Source organism: Belonocnema kinseyi, chromosome 1 (genome assembly GCF_010883055.1).
Source record: "Belonocnema kinseyi isolate 2016_QV_RU_SX_M_011 chromosome 1, B_treatae_v1, whole genome shotgun sequence".
Taxonomy (NCBI): domain Eukaryota; kingdom Metazoa; phylum Arthropoda; class Insecta; order Hymenoptera; family Cynipidae; genus Belonocnema; species Belonocnema kinseyi.
In genome coordinates this window covers 163,420,777-163,438,134 of record NC_046657.1, presented here as the reverse complement: position 1 = coordinate 163,438,134, position 17,358 = coordinate 163,420,777, and the positions used below count along the sequence as shown (strand labels likewise).

At 30.1% G+C, this 17,358-nt stretch overlaps 1 protein-coding gene across 1 annotated transcript in view; it reads right to left on the bottom strand.

Moving 5' to 3' along the window:
• The window catches only part of LOC117171836 (carbonic anhydrase-related protein 10-like), a 201,710-nt gene that overhangs the window by 16,750 nt on the left and 167,602 nt on the right, over positions 1-17,358 (bottom strand). The window contains exon 4 of the mRNA XM_033359474.1: positions 10,780-10,846. Coding sequence (XP_033215365.1) covers positions 10,780-10,846 — 67 coding nt within the window. The remainder of the gene's footprint in view (positions 1-10,779; positions 10,847-17,358) is intronic.

Here is a 17,358-nt window from a genome sequence, read left to right as displayed (position 1 = left end):
GATACAATTTACAATGGTTGAAAGTTATTTTCTCTTTGAATAGATACATTTTTGTAAGTGATGTCGATTTTTCAGTAAAAGCAAGAAAACAATATAACAAGAAAATTGTTTGAACAATTTATAATTATTTATAACTATATCATTTTATAATAATGTTAATTCGTTTTTATTTTTTTTAGCATGAGCGCTCTTTCAATTTGCCACTTACAATAAGATAATAATAATTAAAGTTACTAGACATTACTTTTACAATATTTTATAATGATCTATTACTCTTTTATATCAGAGTGAAAAACGTAAAAGCTCAAGGGGGGATGTGTGAAGAGATTCGGTTATAATTTTTTACGGAAGGTGTCTGGGGACAAGATCTTTTATTCACGTACGTAATTTTTGAAAATTCGCGAAGAAAACAAATGATTCGCAGTAATTTTAAAGAAAGTGGATATGAATTTAACTTTTCGCACTGAAGGCACGTCGTGAGTGAAAAAATGTACTCAGCCAAAAACAATTTTCAAAAAAAGTCAGAGAATTTTATTGGTCAGGGTAAGGTCAGGGATTAAAAAAAACTATAAAAATGTCATGGAATTTCATATAACTTCGAATAACTTTGAAGCAGAAGAAATTCGAAATTATTCCATTTTAATTTGAAATGGTCTTATTTCGCATATAGAAGATTCTAAGTTAAACATATACAAGTTTCAGATTTTGGTCTTTGGAAATTAGTGATTAGGAAAAATGAAATATTCGTTCCAGAATTTTTTTTTTGCATTTCTTTCCTTCTTAAAATTATCTTTTTTGTTATGAATTTTAAAATTCGATTTCAAATTCAAAATTTTTGGTAAAAAGTCCTTATCTCTTGATAGAAAATTTACCTTGTGCCTGAAATTGATAGTTTAGTGTAAAATGTCAGCTCGAATTTTTGTTGGCAAAAACTCAACTATTTTTGAAACACTTTTTTTTCGTTTATATATATTAGTAGAAATTGTGTGTTTTTGTATAAAAATGTAAGTGTTTGGTTCAAAGTTCATCAATTTTGTTAAAAAGTCGTCCTTTTTTTGAAAATTCTACTGCTTTGTGGGAAATTAAAGTATCCTGTAGAAAATTTAATTTTTTTTTATAACTAGAAATGCGAAGCAAAGTTAAAAAATTAAAAACAAAAAACTTTCTCTTATTAATCGAAAAGAAGATAGTTATAAATAACACACGCCAACATGGTTTTGCTCTTGGAAAGTGGAGGGTCCTTTCTGAAATAATGTTTTACGTAGAATCCGAATCCGTGGTCAGAATTGGCCCATCACGTCAGGATTTTAAGATATTTGAGATTATGTACCCAAAAAGTGGCGCTTTTGGCTACTTTTGTGGTTATGTACAGAAGACACATTATTTTTGGGGGTTTTTCTTGAGTTTTACCATATAATATGGTACTGCTCTGTCTCTTTAAGTTGAGAGTCGCATAGTTCACTTGCCATTTTTCTTCACCAAGTTACGCCAATTTGAAATTACGAGACGTCTTCCGTACATAATCTCAAAAATAGCAAAAAAAGCCGTTTTTGGGCACATGACCTCAAATATCTTAAAATCCTAATGTTATGGGCCAATTCTGGCCTCGGATTCGGATTCTACGTAAAAAATTACTTCGGAAATGATCCTCCACTTTCCAACAACTGACATGACCCCATTATTTGACAGCCTGTGTAATAGTAAATTATTTAAATAAGTATTTTTGTTAACTTATATTACATCTTACCTTACTAAGTGACATGTGGTTAAAAAGTTTGAAAGTTCAGAAAGAACAGCAACTTTATAGCACTTACCTAAGAGAAAATAGTTATCAAAAATAATTAGTTTTTAAACATCTATTTTTGTTAACTTGCATTATGCAATAATTTATTAAGTGAATAGTGGGTAAAAAAAATAAAGAATTTCAGAAGAAGCCCTAAATGTCTGAAATTATAAAAGAAAATATAGTTAGAAACAATTAAAATGTGTGTAAATAATTATTTTTGCTTAATTGCATTGATTGTGAAATCTCTGCGAGTGAAAAGTAAAGAAATAGTTGAAACTTAAAAATAGAACTGACACTTTTTGGCATTATTTTTCATTTCAGTATAATCAAAATTTACAAAAAAAGTTAAGCGCAATAATTTTTTTTAAGTAATTAATTATTCACCTCAATCTAATAAAAAAAAATAGTTGAAGTGTAATTTAAAAAATGTGATTTGCTATTAATAATTTTAAGGAATATTATAAAAAATAATAATAAGTTGCCTATATAATTGTTCTTGTTAAAAAAATTAGGTATTACATCATATGAATTGAAAATTAAAGAAAAAGTCAGAATATTTTGAAAAACAGTGACTTTCGAACTTTACTATAAGAAGAAGTTACTAAAAACAAAAATAAATTTATAAAATTTAAAAAGTAATATTTTATTCATATTCTATGGCTAATTTTTCAAGATAATTATGAGTTTGAACCCAATTCAGCTTTGAGTGACGATTCTGAGAAAAATTAACAAAAAAGTCTTTTGTCCTTATAGGAAATAAGTATTAAATTTCATGGGACTTGGGCCACATATCATTTTTTTTTTTCGAAGAAAGAAATGGATTTTTTTTCATTTTGTAAAAAGTAAATGCATTTTTGAAATATCGTGTTGAATATAGATTCTTTTTTCCGTTTTTGCGAACATGTACACATTAAATTCAAAATTATCTCATTACAATATTCTAAATATTTTTCATCTTAGGTCGAAAAAGAACAAATTTTTGGCTGCGAAACCTGCAAATTTCTGTAAATTCTTTGTTGTAATTTTCTTGCAATGTACTTTTTTAAATTTGTTGTAGGAAATTGAAATTACAATAAAATAATACAATATAAATCAAATACCAGGAAAGTACATAATTCGTCCCAAAAATAAAAAAAGTTGTACTTTCCTGTAATTTTGGTACTAATGCGTTGTATTTATTTTTCGATTCCCACATAAATGATTTCAGTTTCTTTCTACTTTTTCGTAAAAAATTTTCCACCAGGAAAGTCTTTACCTGCAAAGCATGTAGCATCTCAAATACCAAAAATTTAAATATATTTCAAGTCCCTTATCTTATTATTTCTGAAAACCATAGATTACATACAGTAACCAGGATGGTAAGGGGGGATTTTGTTACGGTTTATTAAAGGGAGCGGGAGGAAGTCTCACTGATAAATTGTAATTCGTTACTCTTAGAACTCTCTAATGATCAATTCCTTGTATTCCTAACGAAAAATTATTAAAAGTTTTTTTTATGAGAAGCGTCAATCGTTACTAGACAAATAAATTGGCCATATTCTTGGATTCGGAATGCCTATAAGAAGCTTTCATTAAATTTAAATCAGTTCACAACATGTGCAAAATACTTTAGAACATATTCCTCGAAGAGCAATTTTTCTGAATTCAATAAATAAATAAATTCAATAAATAATTAATTCAACAAATAATATAATTAAATAAATAATCAAGTTGATTTATTCAAATCCCGTTTCGTCATTTCCCGACTGGTTCGCAAAGTTTCAGCTGTTATGTCGAAATTTAAAACATCACCAGGAAAAAGCTCCTCTTAAGTTAAAAACTAAAAGATTCCGCATTTCAATTAAAAAATAAAAAAATTCAAAGAAAAATCTCAATTCCGCGTTTCGCGATTATGAATATCTCCATCATGCCTCAGATAGCGCAGATAGTTGCTCGGATAAATAAAACAAGTCTCCTCTTGACACTACAGGCGGGCTGAAGATGGCTTTGCTCACGTGCAGTCGTCGGAGAGTGAAAAAAAATCTCGTTCTGAGGTAAAAACATGCGATAAAATGTTTACCCGGAGAGAGAGAAGCTTGAAACGAGTCTCTTAAGGTAACGAGTCAAGCTCTGCGCAACCAACCAGCCAACTCGTGTTTTTCGCGCCAAGTCTCGACACTAATTCTTGTCTTCTCGTTTTTTTCGCAAAATCTAAGTGCGAAGGTACAGGGTAAGCTAAAAACGACCCAGTTCCTGATAGCGTTGCTTAATGGAGAAACCCTGTTCGTAGGGTCATTTCGCAAGGAATGTTGGATGCTCAGAGTTTTAGAAGCTCACTAATTAAGGGGTGCTAGAATGAGTCCTTAAGTAATGAGGTGTTTTTTATTATCTGGAGTGCTATTTATTTCATGAAATTCTGGGCTTCTACCGGCAAGATTGTTTCAAACTACCTGGAATGCATTAATGAATTGTTCAAACCAGTTTAAAATCTGTTGAAATGGTATATGAAATTTTCCGCATGAGTTTGGATTAAGATATACTTACTTGTGGACTAGAATTAAGCGCATTAGAAGCTGCGACAAGATCAAGGAAGATTGATTCGGAACCTGAACCTGTTTCGAACTCATCTAAACTAGCTTAGAATCTGTTACAATATTGAATAACCTTCGCTGGACAAATTTCGAAGAAGGTATGTTAATTTGTTGATCACTCGAAAATTTGTAGCATTTTTAGCAAAATTTAGGAAGTTTGGTTAGAGAATAATAGGTATTTAGAACTTTCATGAACCAGTACAGAGTATTTTGAAATATTAGTTGATCCTCGGCAGACAAATTTCAAAGAAAATATATTCATGGTGAATCATTCAGACATTTTCAGCATCTTAGGAAAACTATTGCGAAGTTTGGTAAGAGACTGTAAGGTATTCATGGCCAATTTAAATCAGTTTAGAACATGTTGCCATATCGTATAATTTTCGCCGAAAAATTCATGTTACATATTGAAATGTATTTAGAATTAATTCGAACCGATATTGGACATGTTGAAATTTGTCTATCTGCGTTGGATAAATTTAGAAGGAGATGTATTCATTTTTGATGAATCAGAAATATTCAGTATCTTTGGAAAACTTGAGCGAAGTTTGGTATTGAAATGAAAGGTATTGATAACTAATTCAATCTAGTTTAGAACATGTTGACATATTGTGTAATTTTCGCTGGAAAAATTTAGAAGAAGAAATATTCATTTGTGGATTATTCAGAAATTTTAAACATCTTTGAAAACCGTTCGAGAAGTTTAATAATAGACTGAAATATGTTCAGAACTAATTTAAACCAGTTTACAACATGCTGAAATATTGTGCAATTTTCGACAAAAGAATTTAAAAGAATATATATACTTTTTTGGATTAGACAGAAATAAGCTGTATCTTTAGAAAACTTTCGAGAAGTTTCGTAACAGACTGAAATGTGTTCAGAACCAATTAGAACCGGTATTGGACATGCTAAAATTTTGACTGGATAAATTCAGAAGGAGATATATTCATTTTGAATCAATCAGAAATTTTCAGCATCTTTGGAAAACATGTGCTAAGTTTGGTAACGGACTAAAAGGCATTTATAACTAATGCAAACCAGTTTAGAACATCTTAAAGCGTTCGGTAATGTTCTCCAGAAATATTTAGAAGAAGATGTATTCATTTTTGGATTATTTAGAAATCGGCAGCATAATTGGAAAACTTGAGAGAATTTTGGCAATTTTGGTATTCAGAACTAATTCAAACCGGTATTAGACATGTTAAAATTTTTTGTCACCTTCGCTGGAAAAATGTAGAAGAAAATATACTCATTACGGATTAGTTAGAAATCTGCAGCATCTTTGGAAAAGTTTAGAAAGTTTAGTTGAAGAATAAAAGTTATTTAAAACTAATTGCAACCAGTTTAGAACATGTTAAAATATTGTGTAATTTTCGACGGAAAAATGTACGAGAATATATATTTATTTTTGGATCAGTCAGAAATTGGCAGCATCTATGGAAAACTTTATAAAAGTTTGGAAACAGACTGAAATATGTTCAGCATTAATTAAATAGAGTATTGGATATGTTCAAACATTTTATGATCCTTACTTTAAAAATCAGAAGAAGATATATTTATTTGTGGATTAGGTAGAAATTTGCAGCATCTTTGGCAAAGTTTGATAAGTTTTTTTAAAGAATAAAAGGTATTTAGAACAGTTGAAAACCAGTATTGAACATGTTAAAATATTTTTTGATCTTCCCTGCACAAATTTAAAAGAAGATAGATTCATTTGTTGATCATTCAGAAATTTGCAGAATTTCTCAAAAATCTTAGTGAAGTTTGATAAAATATTGGCAAACATTAAAACGAATTCAAACCAGTTTGGAACTTGCTAAAATATTGTATAATTTTCGCTGGGAAAATTTGGAGGAAGATATTATTTTGTGGGAGAGTAAGAAATCTGAAGCTCCTTTGTACATGTTTAGCTTAATTTGGCATCAGAATGAAAGCTGTTTAGAACAAATTCAAATTCTTTCAGAACATCTCGAAATATTTTATCATGGTAGCTAGAAAAATCTTAAGGTATATTCATTTGCCGATCAGTCAGACAATTGCAAAAGCTTTGTAAAACAATAGACAGTGTGATAACAGACTGGAATGTATCCAGAAATATTTCAAACCAGTTTACAATATATGTCGAAATCTCTCTCTCTCTCTCTATATATATATTTAAATTCCGTAACACGATGTTTGTCACCACTAAACTACGAAACTACTTAACCGATCTTTATGAAATTTTGTATACTGCATGTAATTTCGTCCAACTTGAAGGACAGGATACTTTTTATCACATTTGATTACCGCACTATTTTTTATTGCAAATTAAATGTTTTTATTTCTGTACTCCACAATTTTCTAACAGATGTCGGTGTAAGTCAGTTTGTGGACGGGCACGTCAACATTTCATGTTATCTAGGTTGGGTATGCAGCCAATAGATGGCGCCAAGTTTATTATAATATAAATTCAACGTATTATAACTGAGTTACAGCAACGTGTGCTTGGTGATGCCAGTTTTCTATAATCTTCGCTCGACAAATTTGGAAGAAGGTATATTCATTTTTGGAGCAGAAAAATTTTTTTAGCATTCCTATAAAACTTTAGGGAAGTTTAATAGCAGACTGTAAAGTGTCAAGACTAATTTAAATCAGTTTATAACATATTGAAATATTGTATAATTTTCGAAGGAAAAGTTTGGAAGTAGATATGTTCATTTTGGATTAGTCATAAATTTGCAAGATCGTTAGAAAACTTTAGAGAAGTTGGGTAACAGACTGAAATGTGTTCAGAACTAATTCATACCGGTATTGGACCTGCTGCAATTTTTTTTTAATTTCGCTGGAAAAATTTGAAGAATATTTATTCATTTGTGGATAATCAGAAACTTGTAGCATCTTCGAAAATTTGATATTTTCTAAAATGAACATAAAATTTTATGATTTTCTGTATATTTTTTAACTTATTTGCGACTTTTTAGTTGTAATGGGATAATACTTAATTAAAATTGATAATTATAATAGTTTAAACAACCTGTTAATTTTTCTAAAAAGAACCTTTTCCTTATTTAAACTAACGAGTCGCGGTAAATTATACAATTTTAAGGGATTCCTCGACTTTCTAGTTACAATGAGTTGTTAAGTAACAAGAATCAATCAACATAATATTTTCAACTAATTATTGTCATTTGCAACAATATTTTCTTTAAAGAAACCTAGAAAATTCGGATCTCTACTGCAATATTCAACTTTTTATCGTTTATTTATATGAACAGAAATGATAATCATCTATTTATTATTGCTTTTAATATTTATTTCGTAAATTAAACGAGCAGGTTGAAAGTTTTCCGAAATTGGGAACATTATCCTCAAATCTTTATTTATACCCAAATATTAAATACGTAATTTGTAGTTAAAATTCTTTCAATAATTTATTATTGTCTTTTTTATTTTTTATTAGGGATTAACGTAGAAAGTTAATATTTTTTCTTAATTTTATTTTTTTTTGCACGTGGCTTATGAATAAATAATAATAAATAAAATTCAACATAATTATTATTCATCCAAATAACTTTATATCAAAAGCGTTGAAAGCGTTGATCCCCATGTCTCTGTATGACATGTCCCTAATTGTTTTGAATGTTTCAAACAAATTAATGAATAAATACGATTTTATAGTGATCTGAAATGATTGCTTTTTTGAAATATATAGTTTCTATATCAAATAAAATGAATGTTAAAATACAATTTTAAAATTTTTTACGAACAAAAACATAGTTTTCGTATTCAAAAATGAATTGGCTCAATTCTTTTACAGCAATAACTTTGTATTATTCAAATAATACTCATGAAGAAATTTGTATTTCTTGTTGGTTATGCAAATCAATTAATATTTAGCATAAAAAATAGCTAACCTGTAAATTTGTTTATAAATGATGTTTAAATAATCAAACATTAAAATAATCAAAAATGAGCATTCATTTGTTGAAATTCTTTAAATAATAATTCTTGTTCATTAATTCGAAGAAAACTACAGCTAGGATTCACTGGGAATAGATTTTTAGTTGGTTTCGCAAAGATGGGCTTCTTCGTATAATAATTTGGAAAATGTGAATTTGTTTATAGTTTATAGTTAATAATTAACAGTTGATACAAACTCCTGTTAAAAACACAAGAATCTAACGACCAAATTTGGACCACAACGAATAAACAAAAACCAAAAATTCTATTGTAATCATACAATCATTTTTCAGATTACAATAGAATTTTTGGCTTTTGTTTTTTCGTTGTGGTCCAAATTTAGTCGTTGGGTTCTTGTTTTTTTAATAGGAGTTTGCATTAATTTGATTATTGAGCATTAAATAGGATTTTTAATTTGGATTTTAATCTAATTTAAATTAGTTCAATTTAAAAATTTTAATTAACAGTTGTTGTTAATTAAAAAATGACAGCAAATATTGATTGGTAAGACATTTTTGGTTGATTCTGCCGAAATAATGAGCTCATTCAATTTGACAGACGAAAAATATGCATTTGTTCAAATAATTTTTAAAAAGCTACTATTCTCAACTAATCGCAATTACGCATAATTTTCTCTTTAATTTTATGTAGAAATTATCATATTTAAATAGCCCTGACAGCACAAAATTTCCCCTGAACAATCCTGTAACATTCCAGGGGAAGCTTCGTAGACTTCCGAAAAAAGTGTTCACAATGGTTTCCGGAAGTAAGTGAATGTCCGCGTATCAAAGAATGTTCCCTAGAAAGGTTCGATGAATGTTGTTGAACTTTTTGGAAAATTTTTCGCAAGATAATAATTAAATTAATATAATGCGAAAAATTCGCATGAACTTGATTTGGGACTCCTTTTTGATACGTGGTCATTCACCAAACTTTTGGGAAGCATTATGGATCCATTTTGGAGAATTCTCTGAACCTTCCATTGGAATGTTACAGGAATATGTTCCAGGACACTATTGAGCTATCCAGGAACTAATCGTCGCCAATCACGAGAAAATGGATTTCATTTATTTATTTTAAAAAAATTTTATGAATCATTTTTTCTTACTATCATCTTCTGGAAATTATTACTTGACAGTTATTACATTGACTTAAACTCTTCTCAAATTAATTTTAAGCTTTTAAAAAAAAGGTACGTCTGAAAAATTAGGAAAAAATATTTTTTACTTTGTTTCTAAATAAAATTTTTTTGTTTAATCAGAGTGAATTCTCTAGATGAATTCATTATGCCTAGAAACCTTAGGTCATTAAAAAACATCAAAATCCATTAAAAATTGGCTTCTAGGCAGACTTTTCTCCATAAAAATGCTTTAAGTGTGGCGTGATTGGCGTGGCTTGACGTAGCTCATGTATAAGTGGCGAAGCCTATCTGGCAACTTCGGGTTGGTAGGGATACAAAGATGAGAAAAAGAATGCAGCTTCTCTCGGTCACTTCGCTGACTCCTATTTATCCCCTCCACCTCCAAGACGCCAGATAGGCTGCGCCACTCACGTAAAGGACTCCGCGCCGTCTAAACTCGGTCGGTGAATCCTCACTCATTGAATCGGAGAGTCATATGCAGCCAGAACGCTGTCAAGTAACGCCGATTACTGCGGTAAACTAAAATGGGATTTTCATTTTTATTTAATACCCACTTTGGTTAACACAACGAATTAGGCTCCTGTACGCAGTTGCCCGAATAGCAACAAAATTCCCCTGAACATTTACGGAACATTGCAATGGAAGGTTTGGAGAATTCCGAAAAATGTTGATGCATGCGTATATTAAGCATCGGCATTGCTTTCATTGGCCTTTTCACGATCATGCTTTCATTGGCCTTTTCACGATCAATCCCTGAACCTTTCTCGTGGACCTACCTGGGTACACGGAAATTTACCCACTTCTGGGAAACGTCCTGGAACATTTTTTCGGAATTCGCCCAACCGTCAATTGGAATATTGCAGGAATGTTCGGAGAAACTTTTGTACTATTTGGATGGTCACTGTGACGATTTACAGACCTGGTCATATTCATAAGCTTAGATAAGTTCCTGGAAGTTTTACAAAAGTTCAGGATATCTTTGGAAAAATTTTGTAGAAAATCTCAAAAGGTTAGATCACGCGTGTCTGAATTTCCAATAGATTGAAAAGCCGATGGCTAGAATTGTTGGTGACGCAATTTTAGATAGCAGGTTACTTTTGTTGGCATTTTTTAGTAGAGGAGTATTTTGTATTCACAAGGGGATAATTCGATAAAGCTTTATTCGAATGAAACACAAGGCTCGATTGAAAAAGGGCGATGACTGCGCTAAACGTTGTCGTCCCTTAAATGGAACAAATCGACTGTTCGATCGGCAGCCAGTCGTGCGCGTGATTCGTTCCACTGACTTTTTCCCCACATTCTGCGATTCGACGAGTAATAAATCCTTTTTTTTCACTCACCTCGGTAGAGCACCTTGTTGAACACGCTGGTTATTATCCGCAGTTCTGGGTTCGGCGTGTCGCCAAGCTGAAACAGAAAATATCGATGTCTCTTAAAGACGATCCTCTTTCTTTCTCGTCAACCCTAATTCGCTTCCCATCGATTTCCTATGAAAAGGGGTTCTTCAGGGCCGCTAAGTGCACCGCATAAGGAGGAAAAGGTAAAGAGTCGTTCGAACTTATATACACTCGGTTGCCATTAAAGCCATCCATAAAAGATATTCTCAGTCTGACCCACACGGAAGATGGCAATAAACGGCAAAATAATAAAAGAATAATGGCCGACGAAAACAAAGTCTAGGCTCTCCATAAGTTCATAGGCAATAATCTAATATAAACGAAAGCTTAGGGTTAAAAGCCTCAGCACAAAGTCAAAATCTAGACGACTTTTTTAAAAGTTATCAAATTGTTTTAAAATATTGAAATTAAAGTAGACCCTAACCTTTCAACTTAATTCTAATCATAAAAAAGCAGATGCACTTGCATGCACCTTCAAGTTTGGTCAGAGAAGCGGAAAACTGCAGAAAAGTAAATCTCCCGAGCACATTCGGACACCGATTGAAGATTTTAAATCTAGAATTTCGATAGGATCGAGTGCCCACATCCATCCTCGTCGTTAAACTTCCCATCCGAAGATAGTTAAACGCACTGAAAACGCAGCTAAGCGGGAATTCCGATCACCCATCCGAGGGCTAGCCGCGCCTGTTAAAGAAGCGCAAAAATCATCATTTAATTTTTTATGCTACCACAGTTTTTCGCGGCTACATTTTTTAACTTGTTGGAATTCACCTAGAATGGTTTGGAATTATTTACAATCTTACGAAAAACTAAATAAGTTGACGATAAAACATGTAATCAAAGAAAATTAAATCCAGGATACGTTCATGACAGGCAATTCTCGAGCGTGAAATTATCTAAATATGATTTGGGGACAATTTGTAACTTTTTCAAAAATATTCGCGATGTTTCTTCAATATTATCGAAATTGTAGATTCTTAGACTGCTACAATTAATTTTGCTTAGATTTTCTATAATTTCAGTATCTATGTATCAGTTTCTCGATTTCCTGGGTAATTACACATTTTTTCAGAAACATTTCTGTTCAAGTTTATTTCGATCTTCTGAACACAAATTAAAGAGGGTTTCAAATAGTTTAAAGCCGTCGGAAAATCATCGGAAAAACTCTGCAGTATAAATCGTTTTATGAATTATAATATTGATTTTAAAAGATTTATGGACTTTCTACTAAAATAGACGAATTTTTAACAAAATATAAATATTTTCCACCGAATGATCGCGTTTTTAGTCAAGAAGATTAATCTTCAACGAAAAAATGTCAACAATATACACATATGTTAAACCGACTAATTCAATTTTTAATCTAAAAAATATTAATTTTGATTAAATATCAAATGAAAACTCTACCGAATATTTGAATTTCCGCCAAGAAAAATTAATTTTAGGACAAAAAAAAGTTTAACAAAGTAGTTCAATTCTCAACCAAGGAGAGGCATTTTCATTACAATTATAAATTTTTAACGAAAAAGATCAATTCTTTAAAATGAAGCACAAATTTAAGCCAGGGAATCAAATTTTTTACATAAAAAAATACATTTTCAACAAAAAGAATGATAAATTATATTTCAATCAAACAATATTTGAATTGTTAATCACAAACAGTTCAACTGAATCAAAAATACGTATTTTGAACTAAAAGATTTGATACTCAAATGCTACAAAAAAATTAATTTTTGGCCAAACGATTGAATTTTTAAATAAAAATTAATTTTATACAACAAATCGCGAATTTTAAATTAAACTCATAAATTTTCAAACAAGCAGTAAAGTTTGTAGCTAAAAATGATCAATTTTAAACCCAAACTGAGAAACATAAACATTCAGTTAAAAATCATGAATCTTCAACAATGTTAGAGTATTTATAACGAAACAGATCAGCTTCTGATCTAATTTTTTAGACAAACCTATATATTTTCTGCAAAATCGTTACATTTTTAAAACAAAAATAAGATTTTTTAAATATGCCTTTGCATTTTGAACCAAAAGAGATGAAATTTCTCTGAGAAAAGATGAATTAAAAAAAGAAGAATGTTGAAGAAATACTTCAGTTTCTACCTGTAAAAAAAATTGGATACAAAATTCAAAATTCCAGAGCCAAGAAGACGAATTTTCTACAAAACGCTTGCATTTTAGTCAAGAATAGTAATTTCCTACTAAAAAAAGCGAATGTTTAACAAAAAATATATATTTTCATCGATTAGTTTAATTTTTAAATCAAAACTATTAATTTTTGCAAAAAAAAACATGAATTTAAAATTTCTGAAACATTAACCATTTTTTTAATTTATAAAATTTTTAAATGTTCCAAATCAATAAAATTTCCAAAATGTCTACATTTTCATAAAATGTCTAAAAGTTAACAAACTTTTCAAAAATTAGCCATACATTTAAAAATTTTGTAAGTGATCGAAATTTATAAAATGTACACTGTTAAAAATTTCCATTGTGATTTCATAATAAATGTAATGGAAGTTTATTAACAAAACATAAAGTAATTTTACAATACATGAAATTGTACCGTCACAATACATTATTGTAATAAGACGACGAATGTTTTGTGATTTCACAACATCTAACAAAATCTGCATCACAATACATGTATTGTAAAATTACAATAGATGTGTTGTAAAATTATATTACATGTATTCTGAAATTACATTACGCTTTAATAATAAACTTTTATTAGATTTATTTTGAAATCACAACATAAATTTTTAACAGTGTAGATATAATATTTTGTTTAAGTTGGAAACTTACACAATATTGGGAAAAATTGTGTTTTCAACTTTTCTATCAAATAAATGGGTAAATACATATTCTGGGATTAACATTTAATATTATAAATATGAAAGCTTTCTGTCTGTTATATTCAATTCAAATTTTTCAGAACTGAATTCATATATATATTTGATAAAAACTATTTTTAATTATAAAATATATTTTATAGAAATCTAAAAATTTTAATGAACTCATTGTTCGCTGTAAATTTTAGAATGTCTTGATTTTTATTTTTTACCTCAAAATAATATAATTTGCAGCAGAGGCTCAAAGTTTAAAAACAATCGATAATTTGTATGCAAAATTCTGTAAACATCAGTAACATAACCTACACGAATATAGATAGCTCACGAAAAGATTGCATGTATTTTTGTAGGTTATGTGAGAAATTTGACAGCATTTTTCATGAAAAATATCGATTGTTTTCAAACTTTAACTTTCTGATGCAGATTAAAATATTTTGCAGTATACAAATAAAAACCAAGACATTCTAAAAGTTACGACAAAAATACCAACTTCTATTTTTTCTTTCAGATGAAAAAGATATTTCCCTAAATTTTAATTTTTTATCCTGTTTCTGAAGGAAGTCTATATTGCACGAAAACTTTAGATTCAATATAAATAAGTTTTAATATAAGCTTACATTTTGGCTCACTTTTGATTAAATTATTGTACTCCGATATTACTCAAAATGAAGAGCACACTTTCAGCTGAAATATAATATGGCGCTGCTTTGCAGCGGCGGGTACCCGAAGCTTTCAATTCACAATACGTGTTTTGTAATTTCACGTGACAATACCAGAAATGTAATTTCACATTACATTTTGTATTGTGATGTATTGTAAAATTACAAACATTTTTAACAGTGTACTGCATTACTAAACTTATCTTTCGAGAAGTATAACTTTATATGAATTTAAAAGAGCTAACACCATGCATATTCTTGAAAAAATTGATTTTCCGAACAAAGTGTCTTGTCTGACTCATTATATTATATTTGAAGACAAGGCTGACCAAACAAGGTCACGACCACTTGAGAAGTTGCGGCACACGTGTATGGTGCTAATTACTTTTTTATTAGATAACTCGCACAATTTCGACGTACAACCATCAAAAGTGAATATCCAAACGTGACCAAACGACATTAATTATATTCATTATTAGTGTAGTTAATTAAATTAGTATTTATTGTACAGTTAAAAAAATTTATTAATATCATTATAATAATTTATAATGTTATTATTTTCTTCTCAACCTTAGTGTTCACATTCTGTAACCTAATTGTCTAAAGAATTAAGAACTTTCTTATTCTGTGAAATTCCAGCTACTCGATCGATCCAGCAAAGATCGAACATCTTCCGACTCATTTGCATTCATGAGATGCAAGTCACGGTATTTAAGTGCCGATTTAGTTTGAAATACTTCTCGCCTCGAAGAGAGAAAGAAATTCCGAGTTTCCAAGTTAGAAAGCGCGGAAAATGTTAACTGGCAATTAAATTCGAATTGAATTATAGCTACAAGGGAATTATTTAACGGTGGCGCTCCTTAATTGTTCTTTTTCTTCGGAATAAAATTCGAATCCCCTCTTTGCATATACTAGCCAACAATAGGATGTAAGGGGAAATGATAGGAGAGAAAATTAGTGAAAATAAGGTGAGCGTGTGAGAAGATAGAGGGAAGGAAATAGTGGTAGCAAAGAGGGATGAGACAAGAGAAGTAGAGAGAAATGAATGTTGTGGAAGTGAGAAAATTTATGGGAAATGATGGGCTGCACTCAAGTGCCATCCCGCGGTAAGGAAACCTATCGAATTGGGGCAGCAGGTACAGTTGCATTATATCCCCTCTTCTCATCTAGATATTGGTTGTGTGAAGGAATGGAGCCTCAGTGACAAGTAAGTTATCTTGTAATTTTATGAGTTTGTACTTGGCCTTTTTAGAACTCAGTGCTGGTGGGGTAATTATTTCAAATATTTTTGTTCCACCGTCGCGTTCGAGCCGAAAAAAGTTAGCTTACTTTTTAAGTTTTATCATTTGACAATAGCTGCTATAACGTAATGTTTATTTATTTATTATTAGACAGTTCATATTATTAATTTAAGCAGTTGGCTATGGCTATTTCCTACACAGATTTCTACTGGTACAATGTTTGCTTGCAGAACGTAACTCTTTCACGTTCAAAGGTATCGGAGGTGCAACCGATGCATTTTCTGGTTGCGGGATGGAACTCAAGTGCACCGAAATGATGGAAAATGAGTGTAGATAAAGTACGGGGATTTATGAAAGCGAGGGAAGTAAGGGAAATTAATAAAAAGGAAGTGGCGCGGGGAGGGATAGTAGAGAAAGGGGAGTATTAGCTGGAAAAATAAAAGGAGAGTAAAGTATGTGAGGAAGAAGTTGGGAAAGGGAGGGGCAAAGTGTGAAGTAAGGGGAGGAAAAGTGTGTGATGGAAAGGTTTTAATGAATTAAATATCTACGGAACCTTTTCATGACGCGCGGCGCCTACTTTGTTTACTGTTACCTTATTCCTGACACATTTTTAAAAGAAAAATTTCAGGTGAACGCATTTTTTGTCACCAGTTGAAATTAGTGAAAAATACTTTTTTTATCAGGTTTCAATACTTAAAATATACAAATATATCAGAAAATGTTTACAAACAGTTTTGTGGCCAAAATCCCTATAAATACAATACAAATAAATATCTTATTAACTTCTCTTTTACTCCAAAGATTTCCAATGCAATTTATGATACTTTTAAAGACTTCAAAATTCTTAGAACCCAGTGACATCGCATACATTTGTGCATACAAATTCTGAGAGCCACATTCAAATCTTTTAAAATATTTCGCAATCCTTGGTAATCCTCCAAAATTCTGAAAATCTTTTTAAACTCCCTTAAATCCAATACAATTATTTTTAATGTCATAAACTTGTCTAAAATTTGTTCAAAACTATAACAGTTCTTCATAATCTCTTGAAATTTTGTGAAGCTTTTGGCAATATTTAAAATTTAATATCTAGAATACTCGAGTTTCCATTATTTTAATTTGAAAGTTTCTTTATTAAAAAACGTCGAATAAAGTGTTGTGCACAGTTGTCCGGATGACAAGATAACTTAGAAATTATTACAGCCTAATTAATTAAATTGGCTGGGACGATTTTTTTAAACAAATTTTTGTTGAAAATTTTGGACATCTTTTGTAAAAAAAAAGTGATGAATTTTTAAATTAGAAAGACAAATTTAAAAAATTGGTACAAGCAAAAGTTTAGGCAAATTATAACCTGAACGGAAAAATCATTTGCAATTCAAACTAAAAATTTCGAATATTATTATTTTTTTTCGGATTGCATATATTTAAAAAAAAATATATGAGAATAAAATAAGAGAAAAATTAACAGGCATTCAAGATTTTGTGACACTTGTAAAAATTTTTGAAATATTTGATAAGTGTTCCGAAATTTTTTTAAATTTTGGAATGTTTTTATTCTGCAAAATTTCTAAATATCATATTGAATTTTCCATCATACCAATAGAAAATTATTATTATTTGTTATAAAAAATGTAGAAAAAAATTAACCGAATGTACAGTCTGTCAAGTTAAAGCGTGGGTGGCTTTACTCACAGTCGGTAAGGTGTATCGATATGATTTTGGTGTCAAAATATTAAGAAGAGCTCCCTCTTTCAT